This window comes from Melopsittacus undulatus, chromosome Z (assembly GCF_012275295.1).
Source record: "Melopsittacus undulatus isolate bMelUnd1 chromosome Z, bMelUnd1.mat.Z, whole genome shotgun sequence".
Lineage (NCBI taxonomy): Eukaryota > Metazoa > Chordata > Aves > Psittaciformes > Psittaculidae > Melopsittacus > Melopsittacus undulatus.
Window position 1 is genome coordinate 79,126,457 of NC_047557.1, and position 22,378 is coordinate 79,148,834.

At 41.4% G+C, this 22,378-nt stretch overlaps 1 protein-coding gene across 5 annotated transcripts in view; it reads right to left on the bottom strand.

The window, feature by feature from the left end:
• Window positions 1-16,177, bottom strand: part of ARB2A (ARB2 cotranscriptional regulator A) — a 283,581-nt gene extending 267,404 nt beyond the window's left edge. The window contains exons 1-2 of one of the 5 annotated variants that reach the window (XM_031046204.2): window positions 16,055-16,119; window positions 13,182-13,213 (exon numbers count right to left, since the gene is read on the bottom strand). Coding sequence is in view for 1 of the 5 variants with exons in the window: in XM_031046202.2 (XP_030902062.1) it covers window positions 13,186-13,201 (16 nt within the window). In the remaining 4 variants the exon portion in view is untranslated. Of the gene's footprint in view, window positions 1-13,181; window positions 13,214-16,054 lie in introns of all 5 variants that reach the window. The other 4 variants (XM_031046205.2, XM_031046202.2, XM_031046203.2 and 1 more) reach the window with 4 other exon arrangements.
• Between the last annotated feature and the right edge of the window lie 6,201 nt (window positions 16,178-22,378).

The window sequence follows — 22,378 nt, forward strand, 5'->3', positions numbered from 1 at the left end:
TTCTACTAAGAAAGCTCTACTTCGATTGTGTACCATTATGTCACAGCTCAACATGATTCAGTCAAAATGTACATCTTTTGGCTAACACCTTCATCAACTCAGTACTCATAACAAAGGTAATCAACAAAAATAACAGCAAAACCACAGAGATACTTGTTTGTATTTTCTAGTGTATAATTTAGTCAATGTAAATATTACAATGACCCAAGTGACTATTCACACACATGGATGGTCATAAAGACTTTTCTCACATGCCTTCAAACAGCCCACTGACAAAACATCACTGAATACAAAATTTTGTCCATCATCAGTTTGTACATTTGCAGCACAAAACTATGCACATTCTACTAAATCACTCAGAAAAGAAATAAACTAATTCCAGTTAAAATTATTAGGTGTGCTATAAAATGACAGTGATAGTGTTTTGCAATAGCCCAGATTAAAATTATTGTAATCATACAAATTAGGTAATACTCCCTACACAGTATTTGAAAATTCATAATTGGGTGTAGATACTTTAATGCAGTTACAAAACACATACAGATGCTCAAAAACTTATTACCCAAGGGAAGAAACATAAAATTTATCTGAACAGATGTATCTTGCTAAACAAACCCCCACCCCCCTAATCAGATAAATAAATGAAGAAATGAAGAATCCCAGGCATTCTTGTCTCTACAATGATACGCTTCTTCCTTAAACAGACAAAGACCCCACCACTGACGGAGGAGTAGGTAACAGGTTCACTTGCCAAGCTAGAAGCACCAAAACAACAGATAAATAAATAAATCAGAATTCAGCTTTCAGAGAGAGAATTTCCTGTTCTCTTTGACACACTAAAAAATGTTACAGCAGCCACTGGAGGGAGGACTTGATATTAGAATGAGGATGAAACAAGCACACAGTATTTTTATACATTGTTTGTATGAACACAGCATTTTGTGGAATCCCTCATTGGTATATGTTTAAATAACAAATTGAAAAAATTACGTGAGAGGTTGGATTTCCTTTCTTTGATAGACAGGTTCCAAATCAACTATAGTCTCATGGTACAGAAATGAATAGTGGGAAAATTATAAAGCTCTCCCATATGCAGGGATATACAGTTTATTCTAGGCATCAGTTTCAAGCCCCAGTGATCTTTAACTTCATACACTGAGTACTCCACATAATTCCCAGATACTATGAGAGACTTGCTGATAGTAAGTAGAGATTGTTTTAAATGTGTTACTCTGTACAATTACTTGGATACTTCTTTTAAAAACATATTTTCTGTGATTTTATTTTAGCATTAGCTACAGCAAGCATTCTTCTTAAAAAACAAGTTACTATTTCACCTGAATACTTACACTAATTAAGTTTATTGCCATGAGAATGTATACTTATTTGTATGTAACTTGCTTTCCCATGTAAACTTAAGTATTCTATCACAAAATAGAATGCATATTCTGTGCCTCTTCAACTCTATGCCCAGCAATACCTAAAATAATTTGGCAGTAGAAATATTCTCATTTCATGGTTTCACATGAGACAACAAAGGGCTGCATTTTCATCATATCTCTAAATATGCAACTATAGAGCTGATGGATTCACGACTGCATATATTCTGACTCTGAAATAAATGCACACATACACAGATTTCAGTGAAGACTTCAACTAGTCTTCATTGTGTAAATTCAGCTTGAAATGCTGCAAAAGTTATAGTATATAACTTGGTTCTACATTAGCAACACCTGAAACTAAGTCAATGCTACAAATGCTCCAAATGAGACTACAAATAATTGATGTACTAACCCACAAGTGCAACGTAAGGAAAAAACACAAAAGTATTTTCAAACAGCACAGGTTCATCAAGGCTATCTGGATGTAATCTGAACAGGAGTTATCAGAACTGCTTCATTACAATATAGTTGAATGAGAGCCCTGTTCTTTGTAAACTGAAATGCCAAGCAAGCTACAGACAAGTGTGGGTCAGATGTGTGCAATTAGGCTGATGACTGAGTAAGACCCAGTTTTTCTTCTGAGAGATGGCTAGATGACACTTTGGCTCTACTCCCTTCTTAGTATTGATTCAACAAAGCAAAAAAACCCTACTTTAATCTTAGTAGGATTCTCTGTCTATAATTGGATTTTACCTATTTCAGCTTTTAATGCTCTACAGATGACATCAGTAACACCTGCATCAATTAAGGTTGTACCTCTCTTTCCTCCACTTACAAGACCCTCTTTTCAGCTGCTTATAGGTTTGCCAAACTTTGGCTTTGAAAGCCTATTACTTCCAGTATGCTTTAGACTAAATTTTAGACTAGATTTTGAAAAAGTTCAGCTAAAATATCTCTTCTATTTGAAGAAGGTTCAGAGACAGTATCTTCTGCTCAGTTCTGCTGATGTTAATGAGCAGCTACAGCATCTCCTTGTTTCAGAGATCAGAAATTTAGCCACAGGATCAGCTTTCCAGTGTGTGCGTCTACTCTTAAAGCCTGCACAGACCTGTCCAAGTTAAAAATGTTTTTTGCACACACTTACTATTAAGAGTTACCAGAATTTCCAGAAAATGTATGTATTTGCCTAAAGCATGCTCCATATAGGTGCAAAAAGCCAGAGGGAAAATGAACATGAGGGGAGTACTAGATGCTAGAACGTCTTTACCCACTAGAAGACAAAGATCCCAAAGTCCCTCAATCGCCACATTTTATAAAGTGTGTACATCACCACATTTTATCAAATGGTAGTGAAATCTGCTGATAAAGTACATGACAGTAAAGGCTGATTTGCATAGTAGCTACCCTTCACTGCCATTCACACGGTAAGCTTAAAAAGCAGAGGACACTACAAGCTATATACACTGGACTATGAGCTATATGCATTAGTGTCCCAACCATGTCAGCAACTCAGCTGTTTATACAAGGCAGTGTCAACACAATTCCACACACTGACATTTTAATTATTTCAGTTTAATTTTCTTGAAATGCGGGAACTGAATTTCATAAACTTATGCATGTAAACATGACCCAAAAACCACATCAAAATAATAGAAAGAGGGAGGATGACCTCAACACACCGTCTGGGGGGTGAACAGGACAGTCTTACCAACTACACAAGAGGTTCAAAATGAACATTCAGAATTCTTCTGCAGTAGCAATAGCTTTGAATACACACACTGGTTTTGTCTGCAACACAGTAACAGTAGCTGATACAGGCCTATGCTTTTGATTTGTGATGAAAACAGTGTCATAGAATCTTAGAATCATAGAATAGTTAGGGTTGGAAAGGACCTCAAGATCATCTAGTTCCAACCCCCCTGCCATGGGCAGGGACACCTCACACTAAACAGTGCCACCGAAGCCTCTGTCAAACCTGGCCTTGAACACCACCAGAGATGGAGCATTCACAACTTCCCTGGGCAACCCATTCCAGGGCCTCACCACCCTAACAGTAAAGAACTTCTTCCTTATCTAAATCTAAACCTCCCCTGTTTAAGTTTAAACCCGCTACCCCCTGTCCTATCATTACAGTCCCTAATGAAGAGTCCCTTCCCAGCATCCCTGTAGCCCCCCTTCAGATACTGGAAGGATGCTATGAGGTCTCCACGCAGCCTTCTCTTCTCCAGGCTGAACAGACCCAACTTTCTCAGCCTGTTCTTCAGTCCCCTGAGCATCCTCGTGGCCCTCCTCTGGACTTGTTCCAACAGTTCCATGTCCTTTTTATGTTGAGGACACCAGAACTGCACACAGTACTCCAAGTGAGGTCTCACGAGAGCAGAGTAGAGGGGCAGGATCACTTCCTTTGACCTGCTGGTCACGCTCCTTTTGATGCAGCCCAGGATACAGTTGGCTTTCTGGGCTGTGAGTGTACACTGCTGGCTCATGTTCATTTTCTCATTGACTAACACTACCAAGTCCTTCTCCGCAGGGCTGCACTGAATTTCCTTTTTGCCCAACCTGTAGCTGTGCCTGGGATTGCTCCCACCCAGGTGTAGGACCTTGCACTTGGCATGGTTAAACTTCATGAGGTTGGCATCAGCCCACCTCACAAGCGTGTTGAGGTCCCTCTGAATGGCATTCCTTCCCTCTAGCATATCAACAGAACCACACAGCTTGGTGTCATCGGCAAACTTGCTGAGGGCACACTCAATCCCACTGTCCATGTCAGCGACAAAGACACTAAACAAGACTGGTCCCAACACCAATCCCTGAGGGACACCACTCGTTGCTGGTCTCCAGCCAGACATTGAGTCATTGACCACAACTCTTTGAGTGTGGCCATCCAGCCAGTTCTTTATCTACTGAGTGGTCCACCTATCAAATTGATGTCTCTCCAATTTAGAGACAAGGATGTCATGTGGGACAGTGTTGAACACTGTGCACAAGCTCAGGCAGATGACATCAACTGCTCTGCTCCTGTCCATCAGCTCTGTAGCCCCATCATAGAAGGCCACCAAATTGGTCAGACAGGATTTCCCCTTAATGAAGCCATGCTGGCTGTCACCAAGCACCTTGCTCTTTTTCATGTGCCCTAGCATGCCTTCCAAGAGAATCTGCTCCCAGATTTTGCCAGGCACAGAGGTGAAACTGACTGGTCTGTAGTTCCCCGGGTCATCCATTTTCCCCTTTGTGAAAATGAGGGTTATATTTCCCTTTTTCCAGTCATCAGGAACTTCACCTGACTGCCATGATTTTTCAAACATTATGGACAGTGTTGGTAGTACTGGGATGTTTTAGTTATTAGTGCTCACACGAAATCAAGGCCTTTTCTGCTTGTCACCATGTCCCACCAGCAAGCAGGCTGGGGGTGCACAAGAAGCTGGGAGGGGGCACAGCTAGGACAGCTGACCCCAACTGACCCATGGGATATTCCGTGCCATATACTGTCATGCTCAGCAATAAATCTGAGAAAAAAGGGATGTTCAGAGCTGTGGTGTTTGTCTTCCCATTACACTGTTATATGTGATGAAGGCCAGCTTTCCTGGAGATGGCTGAACACCTGCAATTCCATGTTTCGCTTTGCTTGTGTTTGTACAGCTTTTGCTTTAACTATTCCCCTGTCTTTATCTCAACCCACGAGTTTCCTCACCTTCACCCTTCCGATTCTTTCCATCATCCCAATTCACAGAGAATGAGGAAGCGGATACACAGGGCTGCCTACAACACACATACAACTAAACCACAACAACCCACAATACACTACTCTCTTAAACCTCCAAAATATCAATAAGTAAGTGTACGGATAGCCCTACTTCTGTTGAGGCTGAAGGATAGTTATCTGACAAATCAGGCTGGTCTCTGGGGGGCAGAAAAAGTGAAGGCAGTAGAATGCTGCATGGAGAACACTGCATGGAGAACTCAATTCACAATTTGCAGATGTTCTTATGGAAAATGATTCAATTCCTGAAAACTGAAACATTTTTAGATTTCTGTATATTCTTTTTATATTTCTTTTTTTATATCTAGTACTATTTTTTGTGTATTTCCCAGGCATTCAGCCTGAATGATTTCTTTCAGTGCTCAGAACTATGGGCGGGTGGATTCCCATCTTAAGAACTTTGAAGAATCTTCCCCAGCTCTGCCAATCCCAGCACCCAAGTGTACGCTGATGAGTAGGACATTAATTTCGAGATGCCTTTCATCATCACCTTCTTCAAAGTCTGGTAATAATCCTCCACAAACAACAAATGCTAGGGAAAATTTAAGGAATTAATGTTTATGAGGAACTAATGGTGTTCTGCAATTAAAGACTCAAAAAAATCCTATGCAACGTGTAATAATGCCATATTCAGTGCAAGATTTGCATTGTGTTGTTCCATTAATGCACAGGGCTACATTTCAGATGATGAGGACAAAAAGAAATGTTGAAGCAATATAATAATTTTGAAAACATTTCAGATTTGTGTGAAGTGCTCTTTAATTACAGAACCAGATATTCCTCTCAGTGTATGTTGCAAAGATAAGTCACAAGGACTTTGCACAATATTACCTTATAACATACCTGAAACTACTCTGTGATTGTTTATAAAAAAAAAAACAACCTGGTTTGGATGACATTTTAAGACTACTACACTGTCAGTTTTAACGAGATTCTGGCTTGAAAGATGGGGTAGAGAAGACTGACTCTCAGTAGCCTCATCTCTGTACATACTAAGCAGTTACAGGACAAAGCCAGAATTTTTAATCTTTTTTTAATGTCATCTTCTCTCAAGCAATCCCATGGGTCAGAGAAAAAAGCCTCTGAACACCATAAAACTCGAAGACTATTAAAAGAGCCTTCTCTTAGGACAGACACCAAAGTAATTTGCAGGATGGCCACAGAAGAGAGAGAGACTGGAAAACTCTAGGGAAACGCTTCCTGCTTAGTCTACCATCAAAAGCTGCTAAAAAACCCTAGATATATGCATATGTCTCTAATACTCTAAAACCACTTTTTTTTTTCTCTTCCCTTTTGCTCTTAAGTAATAGCATGACTTCGAGAAGGGCTGTCTGCCATTCAGATTCCTGAAAAGAAGAAAGACAAATCAGGTGGAAATGCAGTTAATCCAGGTCTGCAGCCCATATCATCATACACAGCAAGATATTTCTAATTCTACTCCAGGTTCCATGCTGAGTAGGTGCACAAAAAGAGACTAGGGAAAACTAGGAGGCATCCAGATTTCTGTGACATGCCTGTTTCCTCCAACACCTTCCGGAATGTGCACACGAAAAGAATAAATATCAACACTCCACTACTCTGTGTTTAATGCAGACACTCTGGTGACACAGAAATATCTGTACCAGATGGATGCTATGCAGAATCAAGTCATACACAACTGAAATGAGCACACAGGGCTACTGAAGACATCAGTTCATCATCAAAATACCTTATTTCACAATCAGACTAAAAGGCCACAAATTCCCATAGTATGCCTATCTCCTCTCTGCACCAGCATCTGCCTCAAGAAATCTGCCTTACAGCTCTGCCCATAGCTTCTCCTGCTGTAGGATACCCATCTCTTCCAATTTTATCATTTCTCCCAGATTTACCAGTACAGTATCTAAAATGTCTTTGCTCTGCCCTCAACTTCAAGGGCAGCACATGATATTTGGCCAGCTGAACCAAGAAGCACTGCTTCATTTCAACTAGCTGGCAGGCAAAGCAAACAGCCCTGTTAAACACATGCAATCCACAGATTCACTTCTGCTGATTGTCAAAAAGCAGCACTACATTGATATATATATATATATATATATATAAACAATTTAAACACATTATCCTTTTAGCTCAATATTTAAATTAACTTGATCTTAAAATTCTGACTGCATCATAACTATTTTTGATTTTTTCACATTAGTGGCTCCTCTTTTACTTTCCACTACAAAACAATAAAAATAACAAAGATTAAAAAAGCAAAGCAATTAAATTTCATTTTCCTTACTGGTTCAGCTTTAGAAATGGAAAATCTAATATTTACACAAAAATATTCCATAATTGCCTCAGTCAGTTAACTATAAGCACATTTCTCTAGACAGCTCTGCTACTGCCTTATCTACAACCTTGTTATTTCTGCCCAGAGCCAGGACTGCCAGACAGCTCTAACCATCGCACTGTAGAGTAGTGCCTTTCTAGGCTGGAAAAGATGTCTGGAAGAGGGCTGGTTCCCAGGTTTCCACTGGACCTTCCTTTGTTACAACTTGCATCAGGTAAGCCAAGGTGTTGCTAAGACAAGCAATCAGTATTTCCAGTTAGTGAAATTCCGCTACGCCTTTGAGGAACTTACTCCAATATTTAGTATTTCTAACAGATTTTCTTATACACAGATGAAATTTCTTCTCTCACCAGGCATCCTTATGAACAGAAAACACGACCCCTCTACAACCACCAGAAGGTACTGGATGGCTGATGAAATCTCTCCAAGCCTTCTCTCCTCTACAGACTTCCTTGAACCTTTCACCAAATGCTGACTTCTCTAACCTGCTCATAATCCTTCCAGCATACTAATCATCCTGGTTGTCATGGTTTAAGCCGCACAGCTCATTCACTCACTCCCCTGCCTTCCTCCCCCAACTCCCGGAGAGTTAGGAAGGAAAATCCAAAGAATGTAACCCCCACGGATTGAGATAAGCACAGTTTAATAACTAAGGTAAAACACAAATAATTACTGCCACTACTACTACAAATAATAATGATAAAGCAAATAACAAGTGAAGAGAATACAACACCTCACCAGCCACCAACCCTGCCTCCTTCCTCACATGACCTTGGAGTCTGCAGAGCTGCTGCTCTCACACATTCTCACCCCTCTCTCCAGCTGCCGTGGCATTGTTTATTTTTTAATTCCCCTTGTAAATATGTTATCCCAGAGGCATTACCACTTTTGCTGATGGGCTCAGCCTTGGCCAGTGGCAGGTCCATCTTGGAGCAGGCTGCATTGTCTCCGTCAGACAAGGGGAAGCTTCCAGCAGCTTCTCACGGAAGCCATCCCACAGCCCCCCACAACCAAACTTGCCATGCAAACCAATACTAAAGACATAATCTCATTTGTTTTTTCCACTGCGTTTCCTCTTTTGTCAAAAGGTAGAATGAAAGTGTTCACTTGATAAAGAGTTATTCAGTTTTTCATCTGACCTTCCTCTTTCAAGCTTTAAGTGCAACCCTGATATTTCTGCCATCCTCAATTCCTCTTCCCCATATTTAAGTGTCTCTTAATCATCCTCTCCTACTTCTTTCACAACCACCCCATCATTCCACCCCAACAGCTTCTAGTGCCATTCCTCCTCAAGCCCTCCTCATTTGTCCTTTCAAGCGCTTTCATAGACACACCACCAACTCAACTCCTCATTCCAAACTTCCGCTCATCCACTCTACTCCAGTCCGCTGATTTCATACATCCTGACATTACCAAATGAGCATGGGAATTTCAAAGCCATCAAGCATTTTCCTCAGGCCAAACTCCCCGTTGTCCACTTCCACTACTCATCCTCATGACAGTACAGTGGTGGAACAGGTACACTTGGTTATTCTGTGGTGTCAGGAGACACATCCAAACAATGAAAAGAGCACACCATGTCTTGTACAGGTGGAATCACTGAAGATTTTTAACACACTAAGATTGCTGAAGCTGAGACCTGACACAAAAGTAGTAAAAAAAAAACCTTGTCAAATACCGTGTTTCTCATCCAAACCACTGAGGCACCACATCACAGCATCATGCACTCTGGAAAGCTCAAGAGCTTAAAACTACCATAAGTACATAGCTTTCTTATATTCCCATTAGAAGTACTGTTTAAAAATGTTAATTCTCAGAAAATTTCTAAGCAATGTGCTTTTAAGTATTTCCTCTGGACATCACTGGGTAGGCAAATGCCACCTCAAAGCTTCTTGAGCTTCCCAAAGGCAGTAACTACTAGCTTTACAAAATGTGGTTTGTCTCCAATACAAACAGGCAATAGATTCCTCTCTCATGCCAGGAAAATGCAGATATTGGCTGGTATCAGTAAAATACTGGAATTCCCATCTCAGCATATTTCCATTCCTCCTCTCCTCCCTAAACCAAGTACCTCATACAAGCAAGAATTCAAACTTCTGGTTATTTCAGTGTAATCTTCTCAAAATTACTCCTTAGGAAGTTATCCTATTTTTTATGCGTACTTAAATATTCACCAGAAAGACAAACAAGGAGAAGAGAACTAACAGAAAAAAAAATGAAAGATAAGTGTATTTTTTTAAAAATCTTAATTGCCCACAGAATGCTGTTGGGAAGATAATGAACAAGAACTTAAAGCACTCCTGCAGGAAGGTACCTTCAACCTATCTGATATTAGTGAAGTTGGTTGGATGATTCACATCAATGTGATGCCAGAAATCAAGAGACATAACCTATTTAAAAAGAGCAACAATAGAGAAGAAATAGTGCTGTATGTCAAAAATGTCTGTTTCTGAGTCACTGACAACAGAAAATCATGTCTTAAGAAATAAAGCACAAGTCAGGATACTAGCTGTGGTTCACTACAGATACAAAAGCTTGCATAGCATGGTGGTTAAGCATCTATTGCATGTTGTGGGAAATAAAAGTTGCATTATCGCACTGGACATAACACCAAGTGAGATAACCTGGAGCTTTCATGCTGCCATTATCGGAACATGCTTGAAATTTCTAAAAATTGAGGACAATTTCTTATACTGAGAAATGTTAAATATAACCCAAGGGAAAGCTGGGCCCGACTTCAGCCAGACAGATAACAAGTACCCCACTGTGTCACAGAGAACAAATACATAACAAAGACCGTTTCTGCCCCCAGGTCTTAGAATGAAAGAACATATTCCCAAACAAATCTTTGCAAAACGACTGAAGTGGTCCTACCCCCTACCCATGCTATTCCCTCAGCTGTGCTGGCACAACTTGGTTGTAGCAATGCATTGCAAACTGTTTCAGGATCCAAGTTAAAACTACCTTTCTGTCTCCTAATGCCCCTCTCCCCCTTCTGACTCCTTTTTAATTCTTTTCAAGAGTATACTTATGAATTTTCAGATTTAGATCATGACCTGGTACAACTGAACTGACAGAACAAGGCAGGAACACACATCTGCTGTCTGAAAACTTTTTAGCCTGATTTGTAGATAAGCACAAGAAATAAAATACAGATAAAGCAAAAGAAGGGCTCAATAAATGATCATTGCAATAGGTAATGGTTTATTCTTCTAAATTTCAAACCTTGCTATTCCAAAATGCAAACATTCAGAATAAAGTATCAAGAAAACCCCACTGATTTTTTATTTATCAACTAGCATGTATCAAATGCAAGTTTGCATTTATAAGAGTTTTCTTTATTTTGATGGCTGTGCCTACTCTGAAATCTTTTGCCTTGCCTTGGGGGTGAGCAGCTATATTAACAGTCTTGCAGCTTGAGAGCTACCAACATACAGATACACACAATTCCCAGTCACTCAAATTTTATTTCACAAGATTTAATTGTATGCTTCAGTGGAGAGATACTCTTTCAGTACATGGACTATTATTCTTCAACAGAGACACAGACTGTGTGCATGAGCACACTTATTTATCCCTCATTTCACCATATTTCCATAATGCCTTTATCTAATGGCTCTTTCACTGAGTCTTCCTGTTAGCATATTTCTCCTTTCAACATACTTTCAGTTTTGTTTTTGACTGTGGGTATCTGTTTTAATTTATATCTGGTCCATTTACTCAACATCTTGTTTCTTGAGATGGCTTTATGGCACACATGTACTGTAAGAGGAATTACACACTCATTTGTTAAGAAAAAACCCAGATGTTCTCAAGATTGTCTGGCTATACTCCAGTGCTTAAGACAAGGATGAAGGCAAAGAAAGAATATGGTTTAGCATCTTCTTCAGCTAAACAAGGAGACTGAGATTTGCATGTATTATATGCTAATGGTGACACACACAAATACAACATCCACGCAAATGTTCATTTCCAGGCTTTGCGAAACCTGGCTTGCAAAACTTCAAAAGAAACTTTAACCACTACATTATTTTTTGGGTTTGGTCTTCAATGAAAAATTCAGGACAACCTGGAGAGTACATGGCACACTGACAACATGATCAGCCAGAATCACCTTGTCTGTCTTCCCAGACTAGCTGTTATTTCTCTAATAAATCAAGACAGCTTTTTCCTTCAAGCACAGAGGTATACAATGGCTGCAAAGTACAACAGACCTCCTAACTCCCAGCATGTAGCAGAAATTAAACACAAATGAGGTCCGCTACGCCTGTTCTTAAGCCAAAATATACTTCAGTAAAGAGATGATGAGCAACAGGAAAACTCATTTTTCCTGAGTCTCAACAGGAGCTTTTGTCATCCAGCTGCATAAAGCTGACATGGCAAAGAAAGCTCAGCAGGCCAATGCAGTATGTATATTGCAGCTGAAATGTCCAGAGAATTCAAAACAAATACCTTAAAATATTTAATTGCAAATGGAAAATGGCAACTTTATGAAGCTTATAATTCAGACTAATCCAGCTTAGCTGTCTTGGGAAACAGTGCACAATTTCCAAAGATATCTTCTTATTAAATTTCATCTTTCCTATCTATTTCTTGGAGATGCCTGGAGGGACTTAAGAGTAATCAAGAATATTTTCAATACAGTTTAAAACATTTTCTATACATCCTTCCCAAAAAAATAACTTTGACTTGAAATTCACAGCAAACAGGAAAACTTCCTAATTAACAACTGATAATAAACTACCAAGAGGAACACCATACTATGATAGGCCTGACTATAAATACACAAATATCAAGAAACACAAATACCAACATTCAGTGCCACTGGTGCTTCAGGTACAGAACTGCATCCAGTCAACACTGGAACTGGTCAATTTGCAGTCCATCTCACACCATGTACCATTTCTCAATCTAAATATCATCACTCTTTCTAGACATATGATAAAGAACACTTTCTTTCATTTGTTTGCCTGAGAAAATAAAAACTATTTACTGTCAGAGGAGTTTCCTAAATTTACCACTGTACTAAATATATCGTTTCAGCTAGTATTGCAGTTGCTAAGATAAAACTTATTTCCAGTAGGTATTAAAAACCAGTACTTCCAAATCTCAAATGACTATATAGCAGGCTTTGCACAGACTGATCCCATTCAATTTTTGATGGGCAACAGGAAGCCAGAAGAATCCAGAAATAAACCATAAAGCAGAAACACCTAAAATTAGCCTGATAAATTCTACAGTTCTTCTTTCCTCTTCGTTCACCTGCTAAACAGAATACAAACTGCAGTTACATCAAGCTGGAGGCCAATACTCTTCAGGAAAGTGTAACATGAATAATTCCAACTACATAAAACTGCACTGCTACGCAGTCAGGTGATCTCTTATGTCCAGGAGGGATGGGGCAGGAAGAAGAAAGGTGTGCTGTCCCTTCCAACAGCAGGGACATAAATGTGAACAAGCTGCGAAACTGCACCATGGGCATTCTATTAACAGTGTGGGTTTGTAGCTGGAGGGAAACTACTTGTGGGTCCCAGCCTCATTCCTAGAAGTAGCCAACCTTAAAACAAAACCCACTGCCAAAACTAGCACTAATAAATACTCGATGATGAGCTGAGCAGAAAGGCAATGATTATAGAAAATTTAATGCTGTGTCTTTTCACTTTCCAGAAAGACACGGTTGCATTAGAGGTACAGTGTAAGGAATACTGTGAATAGTTAAACTCACTAACAGTCGTCAGTCCTCATTCCAGTCTTCCTCTGAAAAATAAAAAAGTGTGTATATATAATGCACATTCTAACCATGTCACTTAAAAAACTGAGGAACATCCACGAAAAACAACTAATTTAAACCCATTAAATTGTACTTCAGTAATTCTGCATATTTTAGGCAAATCAGTGAAACTGATCTACAGGCTAAGTATACAGATATATGACCACACTTACAAAGAGAATAAACCAGTCTCCTATAATGCACAAAAAAAATCCATAGGGCATCGTTAAGTTTCATAAGCAGATGTTTTCCTGCCAACTGTTACCCAATTTGCTTCAGTAAGCGAGTGGAAAAAAAAAAATTAAAAAAAGATATCCATTCATTCTTTGTCTGTATGCTTAACTTCAAAGAAATCCAGGAATCTATTTTAAATCTAAAAAAAACTCCTCAGTCACCACAGCACATTGTTCCCTAAAGGAACACTGGGTCAAATTCAAAGTACCAGCAATAGGGTTGCATTCAGAACTTTTTCTATAGAGTCTGCAATGGACAAAACCTCCAAAGTCAGCGCCTAGTCTTCAGGGGCAAAAGAAAAAATAAGGTTGTGAACTTAAAAAGAAGAGAGACCAACAGATAAATCCCCACTGAGTAATTATAAGGAGAGGCTCTCCCAAACATTAGCTAACCAGTACATAAAAGGCAGTTCAGTAAAGACCACGGTCAAGTCAACTAGCAGATTAACATACAGTCATAATTGGCTGCAATCACGGAATAAGTGACCTGAAGAAAACAGACAAAATCCAGGCACTGGTGAAAAAAAAACTCCAATAATTAAAGGTATTTCAGTAAGGCAGACAGCAGTACGAGCATGCACTATGCTTCTGAAATGATGATTCCCCTAGCCACCTCCAGCTGCTCAGTACTGTTGGCTTGCTGGAAGTTTTCATCTCATTCCTACACTTACCAGCACCTGCTAACCTATTTCAGACACAAAGAGTCAGGTCAGCTTCAACACTGTAATTATTACACCTGCCTTTGCCTACCCTCTTTTGACAAAAGCGGTATGGGGAGTGCCCAGACCAGCACCAGGGGTGGCACACAAGACCTCCAGCACAAGCAGGCAAGAAGTAATGGCAGACTTTGGCAGCAGAAACAGCCACCACTTGGGGCTTCTGTCTAGAGCCACCCTGTGAATTTAGACCAGCACTTTTGTGAGCAAAAACCAAAGTAAAATAATATCTGAAACACTCAGAACACCAGTTCAGTTCCCAACCCAGAGGACCATATGAAGACATGCTTCTTGTATTTAACATTAGTATCATTTGGTGATAACCCCCTAAGCCATCTTTCCTCTTTTGACTGCCAAGTCTTTAGTTTTTCCCACACAACAGCATCTTTATCTTTTCCTACCTAATTACATAATACCTTATTTTAATGTCCCACAGACATCTCTAACCAATAGGCTATTATCAGACAGCTTTACCAGGGTCAGTATAGCATTGCCAACCCCCTTTCACCCAGTGTCATTAATGACACCAAGAAAATATTAATGATTGCTAAAAGGACCCCACCTTTTCACTGTACTAGTGGTAACTGTGCTTCTTCGAAGTGTCCCCATCCTACTCCTTACTGTGCCACCCAAATTATGGTGCAGTTTAGACCAAAGACACCTAGTTAGTTTTGCAATTGCTGTTGATTTTATGACACCGCTTTAACCAGTGTTGGTATGTCCTTACCAAGGTCTGGTACCTGCTTACTGAAACTTAACTACCTTTGCCAAATACTTGATGCAGCAATAACATAAAGTTGATGCCACATCTTGTGTAGTCATTTAGCCCTCCTACATGAGATGGAGCAGCTTGGCTCACATAACACCACAGCTAAAAGCTAACTATCTGGAGGGAAAGCAGCACATTCTTTATTGAAAGCTTCGGTATTTAGCTTCAAATAGAAAAAAAAAGAAGCCAGGATTTCTTTAAAAAACAAAGTGCATGTTTTTTTTTGTGAAAGCACTACAGATACTCAACATCTGATGTTTTAGGATTATGAGTTTGGAGTCATCTCATTGCCAAAACAAACCCAACTTGCAGTAATAAAGTGAAAAATCACCTCCCTATATTTCACAACTCAGAAGTGACGAATACTTCGTGCAGCTTTTGAAGCTGCCAGACCAACTACAAGAAACTTCACTCCAAGAAACTTCACTCCAGAGGCAAGTTTTCAATCACACGTAACTAGGCACGGAAAACTCTGGGTGAAAGTGACCCCTCAAGCCCGACTGTAGTTAGAAGAATTATGGTCATTTACAGCTTGCATTAGGTAACACGGGAAACTGACAAGTCTTGTTTAGTGGAAGCGGCTTATCACAGCACCAAAAGCTGCAGCAATGACTGTGGCCGTGAATTTGACAGCTGCGAACGATCTGATGCCACCAGGCACTCTGGGCTCCATCTCGGTGTAGGAAGATGCAGACACATGGAACGGAGGCCACGGGACAAGGGGGACGGCCCGACACAGAGACCGCGGTACCGTGCGCACGAACACCGGTTCCACCAGGACCGCCGCACCGGCCCCGGGGCCGAGCCTGCGCCCGCCCCACAGAGGGACGAGGGTTACGCGGAGAGCCCGGGGGCCGTCCACTGGCACAAGCCACAGACCCCTCCAGCCCCTCCGCCGCCACAGGCCCGCCGCCGCGCACACGCAAGGCCGCGCGCCCAGCGGTCTCGCCAAGGGACAGACTGCGAGGGGAGCACGGCGGGCGGAGGCCGGACACCTCCGCCATCCTTCCGCTCGCCACGGCCGCTGACGGGGCGAAGGCGGCGGTCCCCCTCCCGCACTCCCGCTTGTCCCAGTCCCCGGCGGGGGCCGGCCCGCCCCACAGCACATACCTGGGGCCCACCACCGGCGGGGCGGAGCTGGACACGCGCGACCGCTCCAGCTCCTGCTACCGCCCGCGCCCCCTCCGGCTCCACTTCCGCGGTCCGTTCTCTGTGACGTCAGCTCTCGGCGCCGCCGCGGGGAACCCGGAAGTGGAGCGGGAAAGGTGGCGGCGGACCCTGCTGCCTTGTCCCGTTCCGGCTGCAGTCGCTTTCAGGGTGGGCCCTGGGCCGGGGACCTGCGAGGGGTGAAGTTCGGTCGGGGTAAAGTTACGGTCCTCGTAAAGGCCCCATGAGCTGTGGCGGCTGCCGGGGCTGGCAGATTTCCGAGGAGGTCACAGTTCCACTTTACAGTTTGACAGCTTTGCTTTTGTAAAAAGAAAATAATTCACAGAATCGTCACAAGATCACAGACTGGTTTGGGTTTGAAGGACCTAAAAGCTCATCCAGTTCCAACCCACTGCCATGGGCAGGGACACCTTCCACTAGACCAGGTTGCTCCAAGCCCCCTCCAACCTGGCCTTGAACACTGCTAGGGATGGGGCAGCCACAGCTTCTCTGGGCCCCAGCAACCTCACAGGGAAGAACTTCTGCCTAAGAGCTCATCTCAATCTCTCCTCTGTCAGGTTAAAGCCCCTTGTCCTGTCCCTGCAGGCCCTTGTCTAAAGCCCCTCTCCAGGTTTCTTGTAGCCCCTTCAGGCACTAGAGCAGCCCTAAGGTCTCCCCTTAAGGAGCCTCCTTCTTCTCCAGGCTGAACCAGCCCAGCTCTCTCAGCCTGTCTCCAGGGCAGAGCTGTTGAAGCCCTTGCAGCATTTTGTGACCCACTCTGAACTCGCTCCAACAGCTCTATGTCCCTCTTGTGTTTTTGCCCCAGAGCTGGACACAGGACTGCAGGAGGGGTCTCCCCAGAGCTCAGCAAAGAGACAGAATCCCCTCCCTCGAGCTGCTGCTCACACTGTGGGGATAAAACCCAAATCCCAAGCAACGAAAGTGAACTGGTAGAATGTAGGACCCAGGAACAAGTTTCAGGGGTGGTTTGCATGAGCAGAATGGCTAAAAAAGTGCCCTGCCACTTCTAATTGCAGGTCCAAAGAAGTATTCAAGGTGGAAAACCTTATTAAAATAAGGTAGTGTTTCTGGAGATGCTTGCCCAGCAAAGAACTATTAACCAAAGATTTGAAGTTCTTTATATTACAAAAAGGCAGCAAGCTGGAAGTGGAGGTCTCCAGCTCTCATTAGAGGACTGATCCCAAAATTCCAAAAGCAGAAGTGAGGATGAAACAGAGGTACGGTTTGGTAAATCATCATTCACTGGGCTTTTACCTTTTGTTTGCACAAAGGACTGTGGAGTTCTGGTGTCTTTACAGTCTTCTGTGTTCTACAGTATGCTGTGGTTTAAGCCCAGCTGATAACTTAGAACCACACAGCAGCTTGCTCAGTCGCTCCTTTCCTTTCCTGCACCCCCTCTCCCCCTGCTCCCAGAAGGATGGTGAGGAGAATTGAAAGAATGTAAACCCCACAGGTTAAGATAAGAGCAGTCTAGTATAATGGTATATACTCCAACTATAAGGTATAATAGAAAAGTAATACTACTACCACCAATAATAATGATAAAGGAAATAACATGGGGAGAGGATATGAAACTAAAAGGGGGAAAGGAAAATGAAACAATAAAGACAAGTGATGCACAATACAATTGCTCAACCACCTGCTGACCAATGCTGAGCCTGTCCTTCAGCAGCAGTCTGGCCCTTCTGGCCAACTGTCCCCAGTTTATATAGTGGGCATGAGGTGCTGTGGTATGGAGTACCCCTTTGGCTAGCTTGGGTCAGGTGTCCTGTCTCTGCTTCCTTGCAGCTTCCTGTTCTCCTCCTTCAGAGTATGAGACCAAGAAAGTCCTTAATAGGGATAAGCATTACTTAGCAACAACTGAAAGCATCAGTGTGTTACCAGCATCGTTCTCAGACTGTCCTGGGTTCAGCAGTAGCAGTCATTTTTCTCGTTCTTAGTAGCTGGTGCAGTGCTGTGGTTTTGACTTTAGTCTGGGAGCAACACTGGTAACACTGATGTCTTTAGTTGTTGCTCAAATCTTTAGTGTGACCAATGCCTTTCTGAGTCTCATGCTCTGCCAGGGAGGAGAGGAAGCCAAGGAGGAAGCAGAGACAGGACACCTGACCCAAACTAGCTAAAGGGGTATTCCATACCCCAGTACATCATGCGCAGGATGTAACTGAGAGTTACCCGGAAGGGCTAGTGCTCTGGGGGGGTTGGAGGAGGTATTGGTTGGTGCTCGGTTGGGCAGGGTGGGGTGAGTTATTGGTCAGGAGGTGGTGAGGTGTTGTATTCTCTTCACTTGTTATTTTCTTTATCATTATTATTATTATTGGTAGTAGCAGTAGTGATTTGTGTTATACCTTAGTTACTGGACTGTTCTTATCTCAGCCCATGGGAGCTACATTCTTTTGATTCTCCTCCCCAGCTCTCTGGGAGTTGGGGGAGGAAGGGGGGGAAGTGAGTGAACGAGCTGCGTGGCTGGGTTTAAACCACGACACAGACTAAAGTCAAAAACACAGCACTGCATCCACTACTAAGAATGAGAAAAAAGAACTGTTTCAGCTGAACCCAGGACACAGTAATAACAGTAGTAAGCCAATACTAGCAAAAAACCCTAATCTGCGTGCTTAGTATTGTACCTAAACAAATTGAGTGTTTGGATTCTTTTTAAAAATCTGTGTCTGTTTTCTTCTTCTTTATTCCTCTATCTGGCCTAATGCTAGAGCATACACAGATGGCTCTGGATACAGTAATGAAGCCCATTTCTTTATAGCTTGTTGAACGTCCAGTGAGGTTCTTGAGTTCAGTTTTCAGAAGTATGAAGTGTGAATAGTTAATCTGATATAGACAGATGTGTTTAAAGTAAGGTGGGCATTATTTTTGATCGACCATCCAAGATTATTAAAACTGCTTTGCATTAATTTAAATTCCCAATTTAAGCAAAACTGTCATTTACTTATGTGGTGTATGGAAGTTGAAGTTTGAAACACTCAGGTGCTGTAGAAATGAGTTTCATAAAAGATCTTAAAAGCCTAGGATTTTACCCTTCTTTTCAAAGAGCATAGAGAAAAACAAGATGTTGAGCTGCTGGTTATTACAGTAGTGTCACCAAAATCTGGGAAATAAACTCTTTGACCAGAATGACAGGTTAGAAACCGACATGACTTTATTAGGGTACCATGTGCATGGGGACCCTAATGTGCATGACTCTGCCCGTCATGCAGATTGAGAAGATGCAGTTTACAGTTTATATATCTTCCTTATTCTCATGTTCATTATAATTCCATGAAATGCCCACCCAATTTTTGTTACTTATTGCATATGGTAATATGGGTAGATAAAGCTGTGGCGCAGGTGCTGTGAATTTTGAGAAGAAATCTGTGGGGGTTGTAGTGGTCATTTGGGAGAGATACCCCTACTCATTTTACTCTTTTATGGGAATCTGTTAGTTAAGGACATTGGAATATGTGTTTAGTCTTTACAATTAACGACATATTCTTGTTTGGGCTAATATATAAACCTAAGAAGCTCTCTGAGTTGTTTTCTTTCACAGCCATTTACTTATTTCTCAGGCCTTATCAACAGGAGGAAGGCCTAATTTGGTTTGAGACAAGAATCTGGTTCTCTTGTTGTATGTCTTCCTCATCTTCTTCATCAGTAAAATTTCAGTTTAAGAGCCCTTGTAGCCCTGTGTGTATCTAAGTTTCTATATTCAGTGAAATACTAATTTAATTTGGTATCAACTATTATAGAGTGAAATACTAAATTAATTCGGTGTCAGTAGCACTGTTCATCCCGTGCAGCATATGAAACAGCAGTCTCTTGCAAAAAGAGTATGTGGTAATGTAATAAAAACTGTCCTGGTCTGCATATTTTCAATGACTGCCTGTGTTTCTCGAGTCCATAGGAGGTTGCAGAACTAGTTAAAACCAATGGGTTGATGTAGCATTTGTTATGTTTTCCTTCAAAGATAGGTAGCCTCTGTGACTGTAAAGGAAGTGTGGGAAACATGAGGAGGTTAATGCATAAAAAACCCACCCTTTTTGTATAAATTCTTTCCCAATAAGATGCATTGCAACAACTCGCCTTAAATTGCCCACTTAACACTATATAAAGTTAGGCCAGGTTTTGACTTGTGAACACAGATATGAGTAGAAAGTGTGGTAAGTTGCTTAGTGGTGCTACCCAAAGCAGATCACGTAATTCTAGTACTTATCACCCTGTTGTATCTAAACTGCGGTAGGAACAGATTCCCTGTGGGAAATATTACTGAAGGTGGGTAGGATAATTCAGACCAGAATTAACTGGTGATGTGTATGTGGAGTGGCTAAGGAGAAGACTGCAAAAGCTTAAGCTGAAAGGAGAGAAATGAACACGAGCACTCTTTGGAGACTGTGATGAGGTTTTGGACATAATATGTGCAATATAGTCATTAACGAGACAGAAATAAGAATTTGATTTGCATCCATGAAATTTGCAGGTGACAGTAAGTTAGAAGGTATTACAAGTAATGATCTTCTTGACTAGAACGAGAGAAATGGAATGAAATTTAACAGCATAAAGTTCAAAATCAGGAACTGAAAGAACATAAAATCTTTGCTATGAAATCATTAGGAAAGGACCTTTCTTAGAAACATTAAGGTTTCTTGAAGACCTTACAACATCTGATTTTCTGTCTTGCTGCAATGGTCAAGCCAATAGCCATGGTCATGGATCTGTAGGAGAGAGACATTTCTCCTCTTTTTTTAACACAAACTAGACATCTATCATGTGTTTGCATGGACTTGATCCATGTCATGGTTTGAGCATGTTTTGAGGGTGTTTTTTGTTCAAGGTTTTTTCCAGCCAGGTGGAGGAGGGGAGTCCGGGAGGAAGGAGAGACAGGACACCTGACCCAGGCTAGTCAATGAGGTATTCCATACCATAGCACGTGATGCCCAGGATGCATAGTGGGAAAGAGAAAGCTGGAGGGAGAGAGCTCTGGAGAAAAATGGAGGAGGGAGCACATGGTGCTCGGCCGGGCAGGGTGGAGTGAGTTATGGGTCGGTGGCTGGTGGGGTGTTGTATTCTTTTCACTTGCTGTTTGCTGTATCATTATTATTTGTAGTAGTAAATGGCAGTAGGGGTTTTGTGTTATGCCTTAGCTATTAAACCGTTCTTATCTCAATCCGTGGGGGCTACATTCTTTGGATTCTCCTTCCTAACTCTCCGGGAGTAGGGGGACTTGGTTTAAACTACGACAATCCGTAATGGAGTTGTTTCTGTTCCCATGCCTTTGTTTTTTCCCTCCCAATATATAAATAATAAAGGCCAGAAACTCTGTTTCTTTCCCACAAAACAATTAGGAAATTGAATTCTAAAGACAGGGTTTTTCAAAGAGAAAAATTGTCAACTTCTAGTAATGTAAAATAGTGGCAACTCTACATTGAAAACAGCATAGAGAGAGGGGGAAATAAAACTCAGAAACAAGGCCCTGAGACTTCCAAGAAAGCCACTAAATAATAATACCTTGGAAGAAAGGGGCCTGGGATGCACTTGGAATGTGAGATAAGCAGACAGCAGATTAGCTGTCCTGTGAAGGAGGCACTGAGCTGGGTGAGTGGCTCTGTGAGTGTCTGTCTGCAGCATGAAGATGAGAAAAGCTATTCTCACTTGAGGGCTGTAGTCTGCATGACAGAGCATGAAATTTTTAGTGCTGTCAGTATGAAAATACTTTTTTTCTAAAATTTAGAGCAAAGAATGAAACTCAGAAGAACTGTATTGATTATGGTAGAAGTTATTTTAAGACTTCATCATCATACCTGAAGAGGATCACATGAAGGGAACCAAATATTTGTTGTATCTATGACAAGTGGTCATGGTCTGAAGATAGTTCTTATTACAGTAACATAAAATAAATAAATACTGCTTCAACAAGGCTTATTTCAAATGGCTGGAAAAAAATCAAGTCTCATCCACTCAAAAAATTGAACAGAAAAGCTGAATGAAAATATTATGAATAAAACCATTTTGAGTCCCAGAATGTGACCTTCTGATGTTTAAAACTGAAGCTTAGTGGAAACAAGAAAGAAGCTCCTAAGGTAATATATATAAATGAATAAACCAGTAAGAAAGGAATTTTGTAATGGGTACCAAAGAAACTAGGAATTATTTCAAATTTAGGTGAGAAAAGAGTCAAAGTATAAAACGGAAAAACCTGCAATATGCAGTAATTTTTATTCCCATTCTTGGCAATGCATTCCTTATGGTATTCTCTTTGTTGATCTAGATTTTATTTGTTTC